At 39.5% G+C, this 22,854-nt stretch overlaps 1 protein-coding gene across 15 annotated transcripts in view; it reads left to right on the top strand.

Moving 5' to 3' along the window:
• Nucleotides 1–22,854, top strand: part of LOC122552997 (mitogen-activated protein kinase kinase kinase kinase 3) — a 297,362-nt gene that overhangs the window by 153,958 nt on the left and 120,550 nt on the right. For 10 of the 15 annotated variants that reach the window (XM_043696362.1, XM_043696366.1, XM_043696357.1 and 7 more), the window contains exons 13-14: nucleotides 13,590–13,664; nucleotides 22,106–22,184. In XM_043696362.1, the coding sequence (XP_043552297.1) occupies nucleotides 13,590–13,664; nucleotides 22,106–22,184 (154 nt within the window). The remainder of the gene's footprint in view (nucleotides 1–13,589; nucleotides 13,665–22,105; nucleotides 22,185–22,854) is intronic. The other 5 variants (XM_043696364.1, XM_043696367.1, XM_043696368.1 and 2 more) reach the window with 1 other exon arrangement.

Raw genomic sequence — 22,854 nt, 5'->3', positions numbered from 1 at the left:
GCCACCACATCCTCTGGCAGCTCATTCCATACACGTACCACCCTCTGCGTGAAAAAGTTGCTGCTTAGGTCTCTTTTATATCTTCCCCTCTCACCCTAAACCTATGCCCTCTAGTTCTGGACTCCCTGACCCCAGGGACAAGACTTTGCCTATTTACCCTATTCATGCCCCTCATACTTTTGTAAACCTCTATAAGGTCACCCCTCCGCCTCCGACGCTTCAGGGAAAACAGCCCCAGCCTGTTCAGCTTCTCCCTGTAGCTCAAATCCTCCAACCATGGCAACATCCTTGTAAGTCTTTTCTGAATCCTTTCAAGTTTCACAACATCTTTCTGATAGGAAGGAGAACAGAATTGCACACAATATTCCAACCGTGGCCTAACCAATGTCCTGTATAGCCGCAACATGACCTCCCAACTCCTTTACTCAATACTCTGACCAATAAAGGAAAGCATACCAAACACCGCCTTCACTATCCTATCTACCTGCAACTCCACTTTCAAGGAGTTATGAACTTGCACTCCAAGGTCTCTTTGTTCGCAACACTCCCTAGGACTTTACCATCAAGTGTATAAGTCCTGCTAAGATTTGCTTTCCCAAAATGCAACACCTCGCATTTATCTGAATTTAACTCCATCTGCCACTTCTCAGCCTATTGGCCCATCTGGTCCAGATCCTGTTGTAAAATGAGGTAATCAGTAAGGATTATTTTTCCTACTACTGATATTGAGTGTCCTATAGTTCGTTGGTTTACCTATCTTACATTGCCAAGGTTGCGAGTTTAGCTCCATTCAAGTTTATTATCTATATTTGTGATTTCAGTAAGATAACTTGGTTGAAACTTTATTGCTGGAACAGCACAGCAGGTCAGGCAACATCCAGGGAACAGGAGATTCGACGTTTCGGGCACAGGCCCTTCTTCAGGAATGAGCAGAGAGTGTTCAGCAGGAGAAGATAAAAGGTAGGGAGGAGGGACTTGGAGGAGGGGCGTTGGAAATGTGATACCTATCACATTTCCAATGCCCCTCCTCCAAGTCCCTCCTCCCTACCTTTTATCTTCTCCTGCTGAACACTCTCTGCTCATTCCTGAAGAAGGGCCTGTGCCCGAAACGTCGAATCTCCTGTTCCCTGGATGCTGCCTGACCTGCTGTGCTGTTCCAGCAATAAAGTTTCAACTTTGATCTCCAGCATCTGCAGACCTCACTTTCTCCTCGAAGATAACTTGGTTGCCTAGTCTGTACATTGCATCTGCAAAACTTATAATTTCCTGAAGAAATGGATCCTTCTTCTGTCCTGGTGAACAAGTGCAAGAGTTTCCAGTGAAAATCAGTCATACTTGAAGTCCAGGTTAAGTCTGCAATTTTTAGACTCTCTGGAGGGTTTATTTGAATTCCAAATTGGTGCAGGGAAGTGCGTATGGTGAAAGATTGTGGGAAATACAATGCAAAAGCATTATTTTTGCTAGAAATAACACCACTGGAAAGTGAATGAGTTCAAATAATGAGAAGGGCACTATATTTTTTTCTTCAACTGATGTAATAGGATCTACCTCTTGCATTGATAAGTAAAACTGAAAGAGAATTGCTGGCATATTTGGAAGGAAATACTTTAAACTAAGTTAGAAGGCTTTAATGAAATATCTTCAGTCTGGCTATAAACCTTTATCTTGTAATTTGAAGTTAATGACTGGGGTTATGTGAGTTTCCTTATATATATGTTCAGTGTTTCTCTAAGAACAGGGTGACATTAGTACTTGGAGGAAGAAAACTGCTGTTTTGACCAAGTAGAAGTGAAAGATTCATTGATGTAACAAAGTGACAGATCTGTACTCATTATCCTCTGCTTTCAAAGTCCATGTTCACAACATGGCTTTGCTGTCCATAAAGCCTAATCAGTTTTACTATTTCGTTATGAACTAGTGCTTTCTGCACAAATGATTATCCTCCTGCATCAAATTGCTCTTCAGAATAAGAAATCTGTTGATGCTTTGCTTCAGAGCCAAAATGTACAGCTATATGATTGCTGGGATATCTCGATTTCATGGAGAGGTACATTCTTCTGTGTATTTTCACAAGTTCTGAACAAGGGAGGTACCTACACAGCTAGTTGAATGTAGTGGCTGAGGATTGTTAAAGTAGTTATTAAGTATTACCATGCAGCAGATACCTTCTGTGAACCTTGCCATGTGTGATAATCAATAACACTGCATCCACGTTTTCTTCCTAAAATTCAGAGTTTCATCAATTTTGACAGATAACTGGGCAAGAGGTTTAGTATTGCTTCATTCTGAAGGATAATTTCTGTGTTAAATAGAGAGTGGAAGTAAAAACATTTATTTTAAAGACTAATTTAGTGTCACCAATCACTTAACATGCCATGAAGTGAGTTACTAAATGTTTCTTAGCTCGTCTGAAATCACTAAGAAAATTTATACATCTGTTCTATTCACGCAATTTCCATGCCAAAAGCAAATGTGCATATACCTTCTAACGTAAAACACAAAAATTAAGAGGAACATGTAGGAGAGATGAATGTGTGGCTAAGGAGTTGGTGCAGAGGGCAGGGTTTCTGGTTCTTGGATCATTGGGACCTCCTTTCTGGCAGGGATGACCTGTGCAAGAAGAATGGGTTGAACATAATCTAGAGGGCAACCAATATCCTTATAGGGAGAGTTTAAACTAGAGTGGCGGGGTCTGGGAACCAGAGCAGCAGGTCAGCAAGTGGAGGGTGAGGAGAAGATACATGTTAGGACCAGTAAATCAAACAGAGAGGACACACAGAGACCGGTACTAATGGGCCGAAGTATGTTTATTTCAGTGCAAGGAATATTATAGGTAAGGTAGATGAGCTTAGAACCTGGATCAGTACATGGGACTATGATGTTATTGCCATTACAGAGACTTACTTGAAAGAGGGGCAGGACTGGGTGTTGATTGTTCCAGGGTTTTGTTGTTTTAGATGAGGTAGAGAGAAAAGTAAAAGAGGTGAAGGAGTTGTAATACTAATCAGGGAGGATGTTACATCTGCGAAGAGGACATACTGGAGGGCTCATCCACTGAGGCAATATGGGTAGACCTCAAAAATAAGATGTGTGCAATCACTGCGGTGGGATTATGCCTCCCAAAAGCCTCCGAGGCATTAAGGAACAAATATGTAGGCAGCTTATAGAGACATATAATAAAATCAGTTGTCATTGTGGGTGACTTTAACTTACCCAATATTGACTGGGACTCCCTTCGAGCAAGAGGCTTAGAGAGGGCAGAATTAACTGCATCCAAGAAGGTTTCTTGAAACAGTATGTGAGAAGTCCAACTAGGGGAGGGGCCGTACTGGACCTTGTATTGGCTAATGAGCCTGGCCAGGTGACTGATCTTTCAGTGGGAGAGCATTTTGGAAACAGTGATTACAGCTCCTTAAGTTTTAATATAAGGATGGGTCAGGTTCTTGTGGCAAGGTACTAAATTGGGGAATGGCAAATTACATCAGATTAGGCAGGAGCTAGAGATTGTCAATTGGGAAGAACTGTTATCAGGCAAGTCCACATTTGAAATGTGGGAATTGTTTAAAGACCTGCTGATAAATGTTCAGGACTGGCATGTTTTAGTAAGGAGGAAGCACAAGGATGGCAGGGTTCAGGGGCCTTTGGATAACGAGGGAGGTCATGAATTTAAGAAAAAGGGAGCATATGTAAGGTTTAGAAAGCTAAAATCAGACAAAACCCATAAAGAATATAAAGAAAGCGGGAAAGAACTTGAGGGAATTAAAGCAAGAAAGGACCATGAAATGACCTTGGCAAATAGGGTAAAAGAGAATCCAAAGGCATTCTATACATGTATTAATAATGAGGGAGAAGGTAGGACCCAGTCAAGGATAATGGAGGGAACTTGTGCTTGGAGGCAGAAGATATGAGTGAGATCCTAAATATAAGTACTTAACATGAGTATCCACCCAGGAGAACAGTGAGATTTGTGTGGAGCGTAATAATATGCTACGGCATTTTGAGATCAAAAAAGAGCATTTAAGGTTGATAAGTCCCCAGGGCCCGATAGTATCCACCTCAGGTTATTGAGATAGGCAAGAGTGGAAATTGCTGGGGCCTTGACCAAGATCTCTGTGTCCTTATTAGCCACTGGAGAGATCCCAGAGGACTGGCGAGTAGTGAATGTTGCTCCCCTGTTCAGGAAAGGAAATAGGGATAATCTAGGAAACTCAGTTTCACGTCACCATTGGGAAGCTATTGGAGAGAATATTAGAGATAGGATTTATATGTATTTGGAAAAGCATGGCCTAATTAGGGACAGTCAGCATGGCTTTGCGCAGGATAGGTCGTGTCTTATTAACTTGATTGAATTTTTCAAGGAGGTGACATAGGTGATCAATGAGGGTACAGCAGTGGATGTTGTCTACATGGGGTTTAGTCAGGCATTCAACAAGGACTTTTATGTTAGGCTCATCCAGAAGATAAAGATGCATGGCATCTATGGTGACTTGGCTGTGAGGATTCAGAATTGGCTTGCCCCTAAAAGCTAGAGAGTAGAGGTGGAAGGATGTTTTACAGGCTGGAAGTCTGTGATAGTGGTGTTTAGCAGGGATCTGTCCTGGCACCTTTGCTGTTTGTAATATATAGAGTCGTAAAGATGTATAGCATGGAAACAGACCCTTCGGTCCAACTCGTCCATGCTGACCAGATATCCCAAATAAATCTAGTCCCATTTGTCAGAATTTGGTTCATATCCCTCTAAACCCTTCCTATTCATATACCCATCTCCACCACTCCCTCTGGTAGCTTATTCCATACACACACCACTCTCTGCATGAAAAGGTTGCCCTTATGGTCCCTTTTGTATCTTTTCCTCTCACCTTAAAGCTAGGAATCCTCCACCCTGGGGAAAAGACCTTGTCTATTTACCCTATCCGTGCATGTCATGATTGTCACCACTCACCCTCTGATGCTCCAGGGAAAATAGTCCATTTAGTCTCTCCTATAGTCTATTCAGTCTCTCCCTATAGCTCAAACTCTCTAACCCTGGCAACATCCTTGTAAATTTTTTCTGAACCCTTTCAAATTTCACAACATCCTTCTTTAGGAGGGAGACCAGAATTCACACAGTATCCTAAAAATGGCCTAACCAATATCCTATATAGTCACAACATGACCTCCCAACTCCTATACTTAATGTACTGACCAAAAAAAGACTTATTCATTATCCTGTCTACAGTTTCAAGGAGCTGTGAACATGCACTCCAAGGTCTCTTTGTTCAGCAACACTCCCCAGAACCTTACCATTAAGTGTATAAGTCATGCCCTGATTTTACTTTCCAAAATGCAGCACCTCATAGATATCTAAATTCATCTGCCACTGTTTGGCTCATTAGTCCCTCTGATCAAGATCCCATTGTGGTAATCTTGTTTGCTGACCACGACACTTCCAATTTGGTGTCATTTACAAACTTAGTGACCATGCCTCCTATATTCACAGCTAAATCATTTATATGTACGACGAAAAGTAGTGAATGCAGCACCAATCCTTGTGACACACCACTGGTCACAGGCCTACAGTCTGAAAAGCAACCTTCCACCACTACCCTCTGCCTTCTACCTTTGAGCCAGTTCTGTATCCAAATGGCTAGTTCTTCCTGTATTCCATGAGATCTAACCTTGCTGACCAGTCTACCACAAGCAACCTTGTTAAACACCTTCCTGAAGTCCATATAGATCACGTCCGACGCTCTCATGAATCCTTTTCATTACTTCAAAAAAAGCTCAAGATAGCATGAAACTATTTCCCTGACACACAGCCATGTTGACCATCCCTAATCAGTTCTTGCCTTTCCAAATACATGTAAATCCTGTTTCTCAGGATTCCTTCCAACAACTTGCCCACCACTAATGTCTTGCTCACTTGTTCTGTAGTTCCTGACTTTTCCTTATTACTTTTCTTAAATATATAAATGACTTGGATGGAAATGTAGATGGGTGGGTTAGTAAGTTTGCAGACAATGCAAAGATTAGTGGAGTTGTGGATAGTGTAGAAGGTTGTCAAAGGATACAGCAGGATATAGGTCAGTTGCAGGTAAGGGCAGAGAAATGGCAGATGACGTTTATTCTAGGGAAATGTTAAAGAAAAGTGTACAGTTAATGGGAGGACCTGAACAGAATTGGTGTACAGAGGGATCTTGGGAGTTCAAGTCCATAACTCCCAGGAAGTGACCGCACAAGTAGATAGGGTGGTAAAGAAGGCATATGGCATGTTTGCCTTTATTGATTGGGGAATTGAGTCCAGGAGTTAGGATGTCATGTTGCAGCTTATAGGATTTTGGTCAGGCCACATCTAGGATAATGTGTTGAATTCTCGTCGCCACATCATAGGAAGGATGTGGAGGCTTTTGAGAGGGTGCAGAAGAGGTTTACCAGGATGCTGCCTGGATTAGAGGATATGAGCTGTCAGGGGAGGCTAGAAAAACTTGGATTGTTTTCTTTTATAGTGGCAGAGGTTGAGGGGAGACTTGATAGAAGTTCTTAAAATTATGAGATGCATAGATAGGGTTAACGGTTAGAATCTTTTTCCCAGAGTTGAAATGTCTAAAACAAGGGGGCATACATTTAAGGTGCGAGGGAGATGTGAGGGCAAGTTGTTTTTGACACAGTGTGGTAGATGTCTGGAATGCTCTGCCAGGGGTGGTGCTGGAGGCAAATACGATGAGGATATTTAAGAGACTTGTAGATAAGCACATGAATGTGGAAGGAATTGAGGGATATAGTCCAAGGGCAGGCAGGAGGGATTAATTTACTTTGGTGTCATGTTGACACAACATCATGGGCCAAAGGGCCCATTCCTGTGCTGTACAGTTCTATGTTTTATGATAAGCCATTTAGCACCTCAACCTGTGACATCATTCACTCGAATCATGGCTGATCTGATTTTAGTTTTAATTCCTTTCTTGTCTGCCACCATGACTCAACTGCCTTGTTAATCAACATTGTCTAATTCAGCTTTGAGTGTATTCAATTATCCACCTCCTTGTCCTCTGTAAAAGAGAATACAAATGACCCTGAAAGAAGAAATTTGTCCTTGCCTCAATTATAACTGGAAAGCCTCTCATTTTTAACTGTTATCTAGATCTACATTTTTCCAATTGAGAGGAATCATTCTTTCAGCATCTACTCTGTCAAGCTCCCTCAAATTTGATTTATTTCAACATGATCGCCTCTCATTCTTCTGAATTCCAGTGAGTATAGGCCCAACCTGCTTAACCTTCCCTCAAACCAACCACTTCACCCAAGGAATCAGCCTAATAATCGTTCTCTGAGCAACTTCTAATACAAGTTTATCTCTCTTTATGTAAGGAGACTACTGTCTCACAAATGTCCTGTACAGTTGTAGTAATGCTCCCCTAAATTTTAGGCTCCATTTCACTTACAATAAATGGCCAACGTTTCACTGAATTGTTGCCTGAATTATTTGATGTATCTGCATGTTAACTTTGATTCATGTTTGAGGACACCTCAATCATTCTGTACATAGCATTCTGTAATGTGTCTCATTTCTAATAATCTGCCTTTCTATTCTTCCTCGCAAGATGGTCAACCTCAAGTTTCCCACTTTTATGCCATCTCCCAAATTTTTGTCCACTCACTTAACAAATTACTTGGCAGATTCTGCATCCTCATCTGCTGTTTCATACTCATGGCCCTTGCTGGCACTCTCTCTAATGCTCCCCATTGGTCTCGTTCTGTTCTTGCTCCCACTGCTGCTGCCTGTTATGCTCTTTGCTGGTCTCATTCTCCACTCATTGTCAGCACTGTAATGCTCCCTACTATTGTCTCTGTTCTGGCTCTTGTTGCTACCATTGCTCTCTTGTGCTTCCCATTGATTTCGCTTATTTTTGTGCGTCATTGTCACATCTTCTTTTATACTCCCTGCTAGTCTCACTACTAATTGTGTTTATCTACCTTGGGCAAATAGCAACATTTAATGCTTTCACTAAGCTGTTTAATTAGAACGAGTATTCTGATGCTGCAGTACACAAACCTACCGTTATTAAATTGGAACAAGTTCCATTATCGCCACCTACTGTTTTGACTGAATTTACTTATGTGAAGAAGTTGGAAAACGATTGGTTGATCGAAATTGTATTTATTTTTGTAATTCAACCTAATGTTGAAGGAGTCCAGTTTCAGCCCTCTTTTTTTCCCTGTTACTGTCAAAAGATTCTGATTTGATCCAGGCATAACTGTAAATTGATAACATGAGAATGTGTTGATTTGTAATACAATTGAAGCATAGTGGCATATATTCTGAATGTTTTATATTTTCCAATATTAAATTTGCATGATTTGATTCCTGATGTTCTGTCTGCCATCTAGGACATTGAAATTTGAAAGTGTCTAATCAAGATCAATGAAAACTTTTTTTATTAAATGTTCCCTTGTGGTCCTTTTATGTTTTTAAACTTGCGTTCACCATTTTGAGTTTCTTTAATTCTGCCCATGTTGTGTGCTCTATACGTTAAGATCTCCATCAAGTTGATATTAACTCTTGGTTTCACATCAGTTTCATTCAATTGTTAATACATGCCTTTGAGTCAGAAAGGACTGAGCACGTAACATCAAAAGCACACTGAAGAAATGGTGAGTCCTTTTGGACGAGATAGGAAGGCCACCTCTTTTCTCTACCCCTACCCCCAACATGCACACTACACCACAAACACTACCTACCCACCCCAAATAAACGTGTGCATACTCCCAAAGACCTAATAACACCATATTAAAAAAAACGAGAGTTTTGTTGCTCTAATATATATTCCTTCCTCAATCACTGCTTCCAGAACTTGTAATCATTTATATATGGGCCGTCACTGTGTGAACTAAATGATAACAGTTTCAGTTACAAAACAATGGCACAGTTAAAAAAGGGCTCAGTGTGGTTTTGTCAAGTTCGGCTCACATAGGCTGTTTTCTATGATGGTAGATTTGGATAGCTCAGGAACTCTTTTTTTACAGTGTACTGCATAACTTGATTCCTTCAGAGCAGTTGCGATATCAAGTAGAAGCTTGACATATTTTGGACACTATTTGAGGCTAAAGGCACTGGAATGGGAAGCGTGCCAACATGAACTTGGATTGTGCCAGTGTGAATGGGTTGGGGAAAGAAAAGGCAAATGAACTGTAGTGCAGGGGTTTAATAATTTAACAATAATTATCAATGCACATCGCTGTAGCTATTAGCAAGTTTTGAGAAAATTTGTAGCTCAGATTGAGGTTCTGGATGTCGGTTTGCTTGCTGAGCTGGAAGGTTCGTCTTCAAACGTTTTGTCACTATACTAGGTAACATCATCAGTGAGCCTCCGAATGAAGCATAAGACCATAAGACATAGGAGTGGAAGTAAGGCCATTCGGCCCATCGAGTCCACTCCGCCATTTAATCATGGCTGATGGGCATTTCAACTCCACTTACCCGCATTCTCCCCGTAGCCCTTAATTCCTTGTGACATCAAGAATTTATCAATCTCTGCCTTGAAGACATTTAGCGTCCCGGCCTCCACTGCACTCCGCGGCAATGAATTCCACAGGCTCAGCACTCTCTGGCTGAAGAAATGTCTCCGCATTTCTGTTCTGAATTGACCCCCTCTAATTTTAAGGCTGTGCCCACGGGTCCTAGTCTCCCCGCCTAACGGAAACAATGTCTTAGCGTCCACCCTTTCCAAGCCATGTATTATCTTGTAATTTTGTATTAGATCTCCCCTTAACCTTCTAAACTCCAATGAGTACAATCCCAGGATCCTCAGCCGTTCCTCGTATGTTAGACCTACCATTTCAGGGATCATCCGTGTGAATCTCCGTTGGACACACCCCAGTACCAGTATGTCCCTCCTGAGGTGTGGGGCCCAAAGCTGGACACAGTACTCCAAATGGGGCCTAATCAGAGCTTTATAAAGTCTCAGTAGCACAACAGTGCTTTTATATTCCAACCCTCTTGGGATAAATGACAACATTGCATTCGCTTTCTTAACCACGGATTCAACCTGCATGTTTACCTTAAGAGAATCCTCGACTAGCACTCCCAGATCCCTCTGTACTTTGGCTTTATGAATTTTCGCACCGTTTAGAAAGTAGTCCATGCTTGTATTCTTTTTTTCCAAAGTGCAAGACCTCGCATTTGCTCACATTGAACTTCGTCAGCCATTTCCTGGACCACTCTCCCAAACAGTCTAGATCCTTCTGCAGCCTCCCCACTTCCTCAGTACTACCTGCCTGTCCACCTATCTTCGTATCATCGGCAAACTTCACTAGAATGCCTCCAATCCCTTCATCCAGATCATTTAATATATAACGTGAACAGCTGCAGCCCCAAAACTGAACCCTGTGGGACACCGCTTGTCATCGGCTGCCATTCCGAAAAAGAACCTCTTATCCCAACTTCTTATCCCAACTCTCTGCCTTAAGAACCTCTTATCCCAACTCTCTGCATGGATGGTATGGCCCGCTTACTATTTGTGTTTAGGTTTCCTTGTGCTGGTGGCATCATTTCCTATTCTGTTTCCTCAGGTGGTGGTAAATGAGATCCAAGTTGATGTGTTTGTTGATAGAGTTCCGGTTGGAATGCCATGCTTCTAGGAATTCTCGCGCGTGTCTCTCTTTGGCTTGACCTACGATGGATGTGTTGTCCCAGTCGAAGTGGTGTCCTTCCTCATCTGTATGTAAAGATACCAGTGAGAGTTGGTCATGTATTTTTGTGGCTAGTTGATGCTCATGTATCCTGGCGGTTAGTTTTCTGCTTGTTTGTCCAATGTAATGCTCGTTACAGTTCTTGCAAGGTATTTTATATTTAGTTTTGCTGGTTGTCTGTATAGGGTCTTTCAAGTTCATTAGCTGCTGTTTTAGTGTGTTGATGGATTTGTGGGCTACCATGATGCAGACAAGAAAGAATACTGAAATACAGCAAACTCGGAGGAAACCCAGCAATCCATCAGACAGTTGCGTCAGCATTAAGCAGCAAAAAAGAGGGAAACACACTCAATACACAAGAAAGGAAAATACTAGAAGGATTAAAAAGAGATGAAAAACATTGTTATCCTACCTGCAGACAAAGGACGATTTTAAATCAAAGAGACTACATTGAGAAAGCGAATGCACTGCTTGCCAATACCAACTCTTACAACCAAGTGGTGATAGACCCGACCCCACAAGTAGAGAACTGAATCACAGCCCTACTCAAAAAAACTTGAGAAATCTGGAGAAATAAATAAGACTGACTTCAAAAAATGAAACCAGATGGATCCAACACACCATGCTTCTACGGAAAACCCAAAATTCACAAACCAGGAGCCCCCTTCAGACCCATAGTCTCGCTACCTGGAACATCAACTTATAGATTAGCCGAGGAGCTACACCAAAGACTAAAACACTTAGTAGAAGACTCACGCCACTCCATCTACTCCATCCAAGAATTCCTGAAGACCATCAAGGACACCAAGATAGAAGAGGATGAAATAATGGTCTCCTTTAACGTAACAGCCCTATTCACATCCATCAACATCAACCTGACCAAGGAAACACTGACCACACTATTAGAAGAATCAAAGTCACATATAACAAACACCATCAACTTCTTTAGCAAGGAGAATATCATCAAGCTAGTGGACCTATGCCTTACCACCCACTTCACCTTCAACAACAAAACCTACAGACAAACCAACGGAACAGCCATGGGACCTCCGATATCAGGGTTCTTTGCAGAGACTTGAACAAATAGCCCTGCCAACCATCCAACCCAAACTTTGTGTCCGCTACATGGATGACACCTTTGTCATCACTAAAAGAAACAAATTAGAGGAAACTTTCAAGAATTCCCAGAAGCATGACATTCCAACTGGAACTCTATCAGCAAACACATTGACTTGGATCCCATTTACCACTCCCCTGAGACAAAGAACAGGAAGTGATGTCACCAACACAAGGAAACCTCAACACACAAACAGAAAACAGGCCATGCCACTAGTGCTTCATCTGGAGGCTCACGGATGATGCTACCTAGTATGGTGATGAAACGTCTGAAAACGAATCTCAGCTCAGCAAGTAAACCTACATTGAGAACTGTAGCTATTTTTCTTTGAGGGGAAACAAGCATGAAAAATCCCTTTAGCTCTGGCATGTTTTTTCAGTGATCCTGCTCAGTTTTTACTTGCGACTTGTATATTTCTTTAAATTTCAAATGTTAAATTGTGTATAATCTAACTTTCCTCCTATGGATTTGTGGTAATCATGATGAAGCCACTAACCTCTACATGAATGCTAACATTTGGACTGAGTATATGATTTAATTGTTTATGCAGAATGATTCTGCTAATATTAGCATCATAGCCTTGGAGAAACGGGTGATATTGATACTTTTTCTTAAAGCTGGAATCTTTAACTTGAATTGCTTCACAAAAACGAACATCCCTCCCTTCTGATGTTTTTGCCTAGGGTCTAACTAGAATCCTATACATTTCTCCTCAAAATCAGGTAACAAAAACATTGGATCATTTTCTTGCGAAAAATCATAAAGTGGCTGATACTTTGAAAGAATCAAAACTATTTTAAATATACACTGAGCGCCTTACATCTTTATATTAAGTAATGTCATCTTAAAATCAGAATCAAACGTCTTGTTCTTTCCTTATTTCTGCCCCAGTAAATGCACAGCAAATATTATCTCCCAATATGGGTATTCCAGTAAATTTGGAATTTGTACTTTGTTGCAAAATCCTCTACAACTAATATTTCAGAGCAGGCTGTAATATGTCTGAAATAGTTGGCAGACTTCTTTCTTAGGGGTTTCATTCTTTTTGGCTGTTGTCTTGTGCACATAATTTGATCCATTGGGTTCATGGATAACCTTGCTGATCCAGTAACATCTAGTGTTTTTTTTGGAACTAGGATGAAAATTTACACCCAAAGTTTGCTGCTTCAGTCTATTTTGAGCTAATCATGTGATGGTAAGGTGCAAAGTGTATAAATTGAGGCTTTTAACTGCAACCTCTTTCAGACAGGAAAAGGGCAAATCAGGTAGCCTGCTCTGCAGATGTTCAATCAAAAAACCTGAAAGCCCAGTTCTAACCTAATATGCCTTTAAGAATAAGGCAGATTTGACTCACTTGATTTTATACTTTGTACTTTGTAATTAGATATTTTACAAGGTCCTGCTACGTAATCATATTTTTCCAAAAATTTCATTATAAGTTTCTAAAGCAAAATTTTATATGGTTTACATCTTTGTGTGTATGGAGATATGTATGTATGTGTGTGTGTGTGTGTGTGTCTGTATTTTAGACGGGCAATCTTTTAATTGTTTATAAATCTATGCAGAATTAGAAGTCTTATCACAAAATGCCGTATATTTGTCTGATTCATACATGATGTTGGTGCTCTTGGGTTATATGTGTGGTTAATATTTTGGAATGTGAATGTGAAACTTGCTATTTAAATTGTGAATTAAGATAGCATCCACTCATTTGTTCTTGACATGTACTCCATTTTATCCATCGATGAATTCACATACTCTCTTATTGTGGTTTTCCTTTTTTTTTCTGTTCCTCCCAACTCAGCTTAAGTTTTTAGGGATCTTTTCTCCTGCTTCTCCTCTTGCACGCCGAGTCTCACGTATTGCTGCACATCCTAAGGTACTTTGATATCCAGCAAAGCATCCCATTAACCTCAGCTGTACATTTGCTTATTTGGCTAATATTATCGCTGGCCTCTTAATGCAGATATACAGTTGTTTTAAAACAGAAAATCATCCTTCTAATCCATTCATTCAGGAGGTTTTTAAAGTAGTTTACACTGGATGTATAACTATGATCATGCTTTTAACTAGCTCTATTGCTGTAAAAACCCTTATCACCTGCAAAAGCTTGGTACTGACCGCGCTACTACCAATTTGCTTTATTTAGAAAAAGATGAAAAAGTACAGTGCCATCTCACCTAATTAAAATCTAAAGTAATCTTAATCAGTAAAATCATAATCTCGGGCTTAAAGTCTCACTAGGACTGCATACTATGTTTATATTAAAGTTTCAAGCCATAATAGTCTGCTGCATACAGATGAAATGTGATGGGTATGTCAACTTTCAAAAACTGCTAAGCTTTTATTACTATACTGAGATTTGAATGTATGTGTAATGGGTTTAATGTACTAATATGTTTATGCAATGATCTGCATTATTAATTAGGTAGATGCTTTTCCAGATTTGACTTTGTAGACTAAAAAGATCTGTAGGTCCATCTCAAGACAAATACTTATTTTCAGGGTGGGGAGCAAATGTTTTAATTCTAATATGCTATTACTTACTCAGAAATATGTGACTTTGAATTACTTTTTATAAAACTAATTAAAGGTGTGGAGCAAAGTATCAGGAGGATTGCAGATTTAAAGTTTCCTTAAATCATCATTAATATTCTTCTTTAGGAAGGCTGCAAATGTTCTGAGCTAAAATAATAGCCATTTTTGTAACTCAAATTTGAAGCAATGAATATTTGGGAATCTGCTTACTGCTATTGACAGAAAGGGAAAAAATTGTACATAATGTAGTTGATTTCACAATAATCATTTAAATTTGCAAATCTAAGTTGCCACATGAGAGCTATTGACACTTGTGGTATTTGATTTTCATAAAAATTGATTTTAATTGAGACCCACTGTGTAAACTTCTGGATAAAATAAAAAAAGTTAATGCTATTTTTGAAATACTAACTATTTATTAGCAGTTTTGAAATCACCACACAATATTTTGTTCATCCATCTCAACTAATTCCATGTAAATTCTGTGGGATTTAGTAGGATGACAATTTTTCATGGTCACAATCAGCTGGAATTTGGTGCATTTGATATGGTGCAAAGTATTGGTTTTCTTTGGACCTACCTCTTCCCTTTCCTAAAATATATAACTCTGTTAGTTATTACAGTACTGCAACTAATGTTGCAATTCTGACTTAATGAAATTGGAATATCTCTGCAAGCAGTGGTCAGTGAATTGTGACCTCAAGATTAGAAGCTACTAATCATCAGTTGAAAAACTTCAATTTTAGTATTGCTGTAGTGTCATACTGTATATACTCAAAAAATACTCCAAAAGGCAACAAATATAATTTAATATTGGTATCAACAGTATCACTTTGTTTCAGTCATCGTAATTGCGTTATTTATTCATTTGCATGCATTAATTAAAACTAAGTGATATGGTATCTTTCTAATTCATCTTTTGGCACTTTCCTCTTTATAAGTCTTTAAAAATTATGTAAAGTTGTAAAATCTGAAACTGTGGCTATTTTGACTCATGTTTAATACTTGATACTCCAATTTTAAAAAATTATTTCTTTAAATGTGGGTGTTGCTGGCAACACAAACATTTGTTGCCCATCCTTGAACTAATGGGCTTGCTAGCCCGTTTCAGGGGACAGTTGAGAGTCAATCACATTGGGGGTTAGGATCTGCATGTCAGCAAGACCAGGTAAGGGTGACAGATTTCTCCCTAAAATGCATTTGTGAGCCAGATGAATTGTTAGAACAATCATTGATGGTTTCATGGTTTCCATTTTTGAGACTAGTTATAGATATTCATTCTAGATAGATGGATTTATGGGAAGCAGGAAGCTTATCAAGATGGACTGTGCTGAATAGTATAACATTTCCAGGAACAGCACTTGCATGCTTTCAGTGATGATGGGAATATGTTAATATGGTTTTAATCGATAGACAATAGGTGCAGGAGTAGGCCATTCTGCCCTTCGAGCCTGCACCACCATTCATTATGAGTATCCTGTTCCTGCCTTATCTCCATAACCCTTGATTCCACTAACCTTGAGAGCTCTATCCAACTTTTTCTTAAACTAATCCAGAAACTGGGCCTCCACTGCCTTCTGGGGCAGAGCATTCCACACGCCCACCACTCTCTGGGTGAAGAAGTTTCTCCTCATCTCTGTCCTAAATGGCCTACCCCTTATTTTTAAGCTGTGTCCTCTGGTTTGGGACTCACCCATCAGCGGAAACATGTTTCCTGCCTCCAGAGTGTCCAATCCTTTCATAATCTTATACCTCTCAATCAGATCCCCTCTGTCTTCTAAACTCAAGGGTATACAAGCCCAGTCTTTACCTAACTTGACTCCATTTAGGTAGTAATCTGCCTTCCTGTTCTTGCCATCAAAGTGGATAACCATACATTTATCCACATTAAACTGCATCTGCCATGCATCAGTCCACTCACCTAACCTGTCCAGGTCACCCTGTAATCTCCTAATATCCTCCTCACATTTCACCCTGCCACCCAGCTTAGTATCATCAGCAAATTTGCTAATGTTACTATTAATACCATCTTCTATATCCCCTTGTCCATCTTCAGAATTACATCCTCAAAAAATTCCAGAAGATTAGTCAAGCATGATTTCCCCTTCATAAATCCATGCTGACTCTGACCTATCCTGTTACTGCTATCCAGAAGTGTCGTAATTTCATCCTTTATAATTGACTCCAGCATCTTTCCCACCACTGAGGTCAGACTAAGTGGCCGATAATTTCCTGCTTTCTCTCTCGCTCCTTTCTTAAAAAGTGGTACAACATTAGCCTCCCTCCAATCCGCAGGAACTGATCCTGAATCTATCGAACTCTGGAAAATAATCACCAACACATCCGTGATTTCTCGAGTCACCTCCTTCAGTACCCTGGGATGTAGACGATCAGGCCCCGGAGACTTATCAACCTTCAGACCTAACAGTCTCTCCAACACCAATTCCTGGCAAATATAAATTCCCTTCAGTTCAGGTCCTTCAGCCACTGTTACCTCTGTAATCCATCAAGAGAGATCAGTTTTAATCAATTAAAGTTAAATTCTAGGGTCCTGATGAAGGGCTTTTGCCCGAAACGTCGATTTTGCCTGTCCTCGGATGCTGCCTGAATTGCTGTGCTCTTCCAGCACCACTGATCCAGAATAAAGTTAAATTCTGTCAGCTGTCGTCAGATCGTTAGCCTGGGCCTGCATTACTAGCCCAGTGGTACTATCACTGTGCAACCATCACCTCCCATTGCCTGCCTTTTCCTTAAAGGGATTACAGGTTGCAAATTCTTTATTGGTAAACCTTGGGATGTTCTGTTTCTAGGTGGGTCTGATTAGGTATTTTTGGATCATTGATTTTAGAGTCATTATTAAGGATGAGATTGTGGAATACTTGGAAGTGCATGGTTAAGTAGTGAAGTCAACACGGCTTTGTGAAGCTAGGTCATGTCTTTCAATCTTTTAGAATTCTTGGAGGAGGTAACAACCAAGTTAGACAAAGGAGAGCCAGTGAATGTGATCTGTTTTGATTTCCAGGTTCCACACAGGAGGCTGCTAAATACGATAAGAGTCTGTGGTGTTAGGGACACGTTACTGGCACCTATAGAGGATTGGCTGACTGACGAATGGAAATAAAGGTGTATTTTTCAGGATGGCAGCCACTGACTAGTGGAGTTCTGCCGGGGTCAGTGTTGGGACCACAACTAATCATATTATTCATGCAAAATCTGGATGAAGGAACTGAGGGCATTGTAGCTACGTTTGCAGGTGTCACAAAGATAGATGGAATGACAGGTAGTGTTGAAGAAGCAGGGAGACTGCAGAAGGACTTGGGCAGGCTAGGCAATTGGGCAAAGAAATGACAGATGGAATACATTGTTGGAAAGTATGAGGTTATGCATTTTCGTAGGAAGACTAGACGTATATCCTGTTTTCTGAATTGGGACAGGCTTAGAAAATCTTAATTATGAAGGGACTTGGGGAATTGTGGATCAGGATTCTTTCAAGGTTAATATACAGGTTCATTTGGCAGTTAGGAAGGGAAATGCACTGCAGAAGGACTTGGGCAGGCTAGGCAATTGGGCAAAGAAATGACAGATGGAATACATTGTTGGAAAGTATGAGGTTATGAGGTTAACATACAGGTTCATTTGGCAGTTAGGAAGGGAAATGCAATGTTAGCATTCAGTTCAAGAGGGATAGAATACGAGCAGAAATGTACTGCTGAGGCTATAGAAGGCTCTGGTGAGAGCTCATTTGGAATATTTAGCAGTTTTGAGCCTTTTATCAAAGGAAGGATGTGTTGCCATTGAAGATTGTGGAGAGGAGGTTTATACCCTACATTCCAGTGATGAAGGGCTTGTTATATGAGGAGAAGTTGAGGAGTCTGGAACTGTACTTGATGGAGTTTAGAAGGATGAGACAGTCTCTTTTGAAGCTTGTACTTATATACCTGGATAGAATGGATGTGGAGAAGATGTTTCCACAAGGAGAGATTAGGACCCGAGGTCCTGGCCTCAGAGTGAAGGGATGGGACCACAACTTTTCAGTTTATACACTAACGATCTAGATGAAGGAACTGAGGGCATTCTAGCTAAATTTGCAATACAATGATAGATAGAGGGACAGGTGGTATTGAGGAGGTGTGGAGGCTGCAGAAAGATATGGACAGATTAGGAGAGTGGGCAATGAAGTGGCAGATGGAGTATAGAATAGAGGCATGGAGTTTTTTCTGAACGGGGAGAAAATTCAGAAATCTTAAGTACAAAGATACTTGGGGGTTCTCGTCCAGGATTCTCATGCTAAACTTGCAGATTCAGTCTGTAGTTAGGAAGGCAGATGCAATGATGGCATTTATTTTGAGAGGACTTGATTATAAAAGCAGGGATGTACTTCTCAGGCTCTATAAGGCTCTGTTCTATCCAGGTCATTGAGTGTTTTTAAGACTGAGACAGAATAGGTTCTTGATTGTCAAGGAGATCAGGGGTTACGGAGTGGGCGGAAGAATGGGGATGAGAAATTTAACAGTCACGATTGAATGGCAGAGCAAACTCAATGGACTGAAAAGGCCTAACTTCTGCTCTTATGCTCTTGGTCTAATGGATGACCTTTTAGACCTGAGATGGGAGGAATGTTTCCAGGCAGAGGATGGTTAATCTGTGGAACTCATTGCTGCAGAAGACTGTGAAAACCAAGTCATTTTGAACAGCGATAAATAGGTTCTTCATTAGTAATGGGATCAAGGGTTCTGGGGGAGAAGGCAGGAGAATAGGGTTGAGAAACATATCAGCCAAGATTGAATGGCAGAGAAAATGAAATGAGCAAAAATATCCTAAATCAGCTTTTTTGGGCTCTTGCCTGGATTTGCGGTGGAGGGCATGGTGTCATTTAGCCCAAACAGACTTAAAAGAGAAGCTTTTTTTTTAATCCCAAAGGGCCAAAGCAAACAGACCTGTGGACAGAGTGTTAAGGCCTTTTTGAGGAGGTCTGCTTGGGACAAACGCAGTGTTTTCCAAAGTGCCCTGTAATGTGTCTACAGGTTCGTTCAGGTCAGATTTCAAAAGACCTTCAGTTTTTTTATTGTTTTTCGGTTTTTGGACATGCAGTTAAGGGATACCCGATCTGTGTTATCTATTTCAGTCTCTTTATATTTCATTCAAGTAGTTTATCAACTCAAGGACACACTTTGATACCCAGTTGGGAAATGATTATGAATGTGAATTGAAATTAGATTTGATGCAAATCTAAATCAGGGATGATGATGTGCAGATCAAGCTTCGGATTTTGATACAATTACGTCATGACTGTAGTGGTCGACATTAAGTTTGTGAAAACAAATCCTGTAACCTTTAATGATTAAGATAATGAGGCACTTGTTTATTAATGTTAGAGTAAATTGTACAAGATTGCAGCGAGTTCAAGCATTTGGACCAAAATTCCTGAGAAATTTCTCGTAATAAAAGGGATAAAATTGGGCTGTGTGTGGCATACTGCTGAAGACTCTTCGTAAAAACGAAACTTTCTAAATTTGTTTCTTTTTTAATTGTGTCACAGAGATTTTAGAACTGAGTTCTCAAGTGTTCCATCAAAACAGTTACATTTTTATAATAGCTTTGAGCAAATTGTAAACTTTGCCATTTCTGGGATAGTTTTATCCTCAACACTGATGCGGTCAGCTAGGAATGAATTGAATGCATAACATAATTTGGTAACTGGTATCAAGAGAGCTTTACATGTCTCAGTTTGTAATTGGTGAATGTCAAAGAGGGCAAAGTTCAAACATTTGTGAAATGAAGTAATTTATAATTTAGATCCTTGTAAATGTTATTCAGTTTACAATGTGTTGATTTGCACATATATTAAGAAGTTCAAAAACAATAACAAACTTTTATTTTTACGTGTACCTTGTTGGTAGCTCAGAACTGATGGCTTTTTTTTGTACCTGAACGTTTGGTAACATTGCTGAGTAAATAGTTGCTGTTTTTTTGGAGACCTGGGATTTTTTTTTTAAGGCGTGGTTTAAGATGTATGATTGCTGCACATGCCAAAATTAATTTTTCTGTATCAGTGTGAGGTTTGTAGTTTTAAGCTTTCTTCTCCTAATATGGAAGAACTGGATTTATCAGGATTAATGTGTATAGGCAAATTCAGTTTTAAACTCCTTGAAAGTTATGTAGAATGTTTAAGTTTGAAGTGCCAATAAAAGTTGGTGTTTTTTTTAGTGTGACATGATTTTAAATATACACTGCAATGTTTTGACTTGCATTTTGAGATACGCATCCTATGACTCAGCACTTTTCCAGAATTTTTATTGCATGAGATATTGCTGCCCCTTTGAAAACATAGTTAACATGGATGACTTAGTTATTTCCGATAACTGCTGAGTGTGACCAGCATCACTAAACATAATCACAATAATGTATCGGCATTACTAATTATTATTTAAATGAAATCTATTGGTGTGTACAGTGTAGCCCCTGAGCTATTTTAATTCAGTTCAAATTGTAATTTTATATATGATTAGAGCTCTAAAATATATAAAAGGCTAATTTCCAGTTTTGAGTCCTTGCCTGTAAATAACTATTACCTTTTGACAGTGGACTCTGATGAAAGGGTCAGGACACAAAAATTTGTCATTGTTAACTTTCCTTTCATCTTGATGACTGAGTTTCTCTTCTTCTATTTCATGTCAATTCAGTTGTCATCTTGCTTATTGCAAGGACAATTATTCATTGTTAACCTGTGGTTCTGTGTGCTCGTTGTCACACCTCACTCAAATCCCCATTGATTATCTGTAAGCAACTTAAATGAGGATCAAAAACATTATTTGACTCTGGAAGGTGGGAACCCAAACCCAATCATGCCGTTCAGTACCTTGTATACTTTCTCAGCATATCTTCCAACTTTTGTCACCGCATGACAAAGGTGATTTCTCCCTTCCAAGCCATGGGATACTGAACCCAATTGCAGCATCTTGCCATCACAGTGGCCCAACATTTATTAACTCTGCACACACTGAATGTGAACTTAACTGGTCCTCACTGCCTTAACCATTTGAACTATGGGAGAACCTGAGTCTTGATTTTTTTTTTAATTCATATCTTTCATCTCTGCTTTTTTCGCAAGTGAAAGAGTTCTTGGATACCTTTGGCAAATTATTTGTAACTTTATGGTGTTGCTTTATGGAAAGTGAGTTTGAGTTTAGAAGTAGCATCAACATGATAAATTCATATTAGTTTTTTTTTGGCTTTTATCAGTGTTTCAACTGTTAATTTAGTTATTGTGTATTGCAAGGTTGTTTCAACCTGTTCTTATGACATGACTAAATTAAATCATGGCATCCATCGACTACCTTTTTCTTTATAAAAATTGATGAAAGGCATCAAGTGTCAGTAGAGATTAGTGTCAAACTGCAAAAGTGCTAGTTTTTCCCACTTTTTCCTTTTGAGAGAGCGTCTCAAGTAGTGTATATTATAATCAAAAGATTAAGGAATATGGTAAAATAAGCTGTATGCCAATTATTCTTTAAATGTGCAGCTATTTTGCTTCATAGTAAATGTATATTGTAAATGGCATGACCCAGAGTTAGGAAGAGATATTCTTTGCATGCTTGTTTTTTTCAATAACACATTGCATGTGTTTTGCAGGAAAACATCTCAATAAAAAGATATACTAACCAGACTCAAAAAATTGTCTGTTTTGTACCTTTTGTGTAATAAACAGAAAAATGTAAGTTATCCAAATGGAACCAATCTGTAGCAATGTCATAATAGTTTTAACCATTTTCTTTTCTTCAGCCGCCAATATCAGTTCCTCATCGAATTCAGTCTACTAGCCGGAATGTGAGAGAAGAAAGAACACGATCTGAGATTAACTGTAAGTTCCAAATATGCCTTCGGAATATTCTAACAATAAGTGGAAATGATAAAATAACTCTACACCTTTTGAAAGCGTTTCAGATTTGTTATTAATCTCAAAATTCGTAACTATTTGTCCTTTTCCTTCTTTTTGTTTGTTTGTTCTTTCATGGGCATTGCTGGCTGGCTAGCATTTATTGCCTGTCTCTAGTTGTTTTCTTTTTGTTCTTTCTGATTACATAAAAGACTGAATAATATTAGATGTAATTTCGCTGTAAAAATAACTGTCCAGTGTTGATGTGTAAATTGGACTGAGATTTCTGGTGGTTACATATGGAAGTACAAGCGAACCAATTGTTGTTTGAGTTGCCTTGCACCTGCAGAAGCTATGCTATTCTGCTATTTCTGTATTCAACTCTGGAATAATTTCAACTTTCTGTACTTGCACTGATGTATACCTACTAATCTTCCACGTAAGCTAGGACTTGTCCATCCAAGTAACTTAATACACTAAAAGTTTTCTTCACTGCAAAATAACTCCATTGTTGCAGAATTTGGTTTTTTGTCAGTGTTGAGTCTGATTTCTTCAGATGTTAATTATAGCAGTCTTCTAAAAAAGATTTTAAAAATAAAATTCCTACTTCGTCATGAAGTTTTACAGCATGGAAGCAGACCCTTTCAGCCCAATC

Source organism: Chiloscyllium plagiosum, chromosome 9 (assembly GCF_004010195.1).
Source record: "Chiloscyllium plagiosum isolate BGI_BamShark_2017 chromosome 9, ASM401019v2, whole genome shotgun sequence".
Lineage (NCBI taxonomy): Eukaryota > Metazoa > Chordata > Chondrichthyes > Orectolobiformes > Hemiscylliidae > Chiloscyllium > Chiloscyllium plagiosum.
Note: the sequence above shows the minus strand (reverse complement) of the source record. Positions and strands in the feature narration are given on the sequence as shown.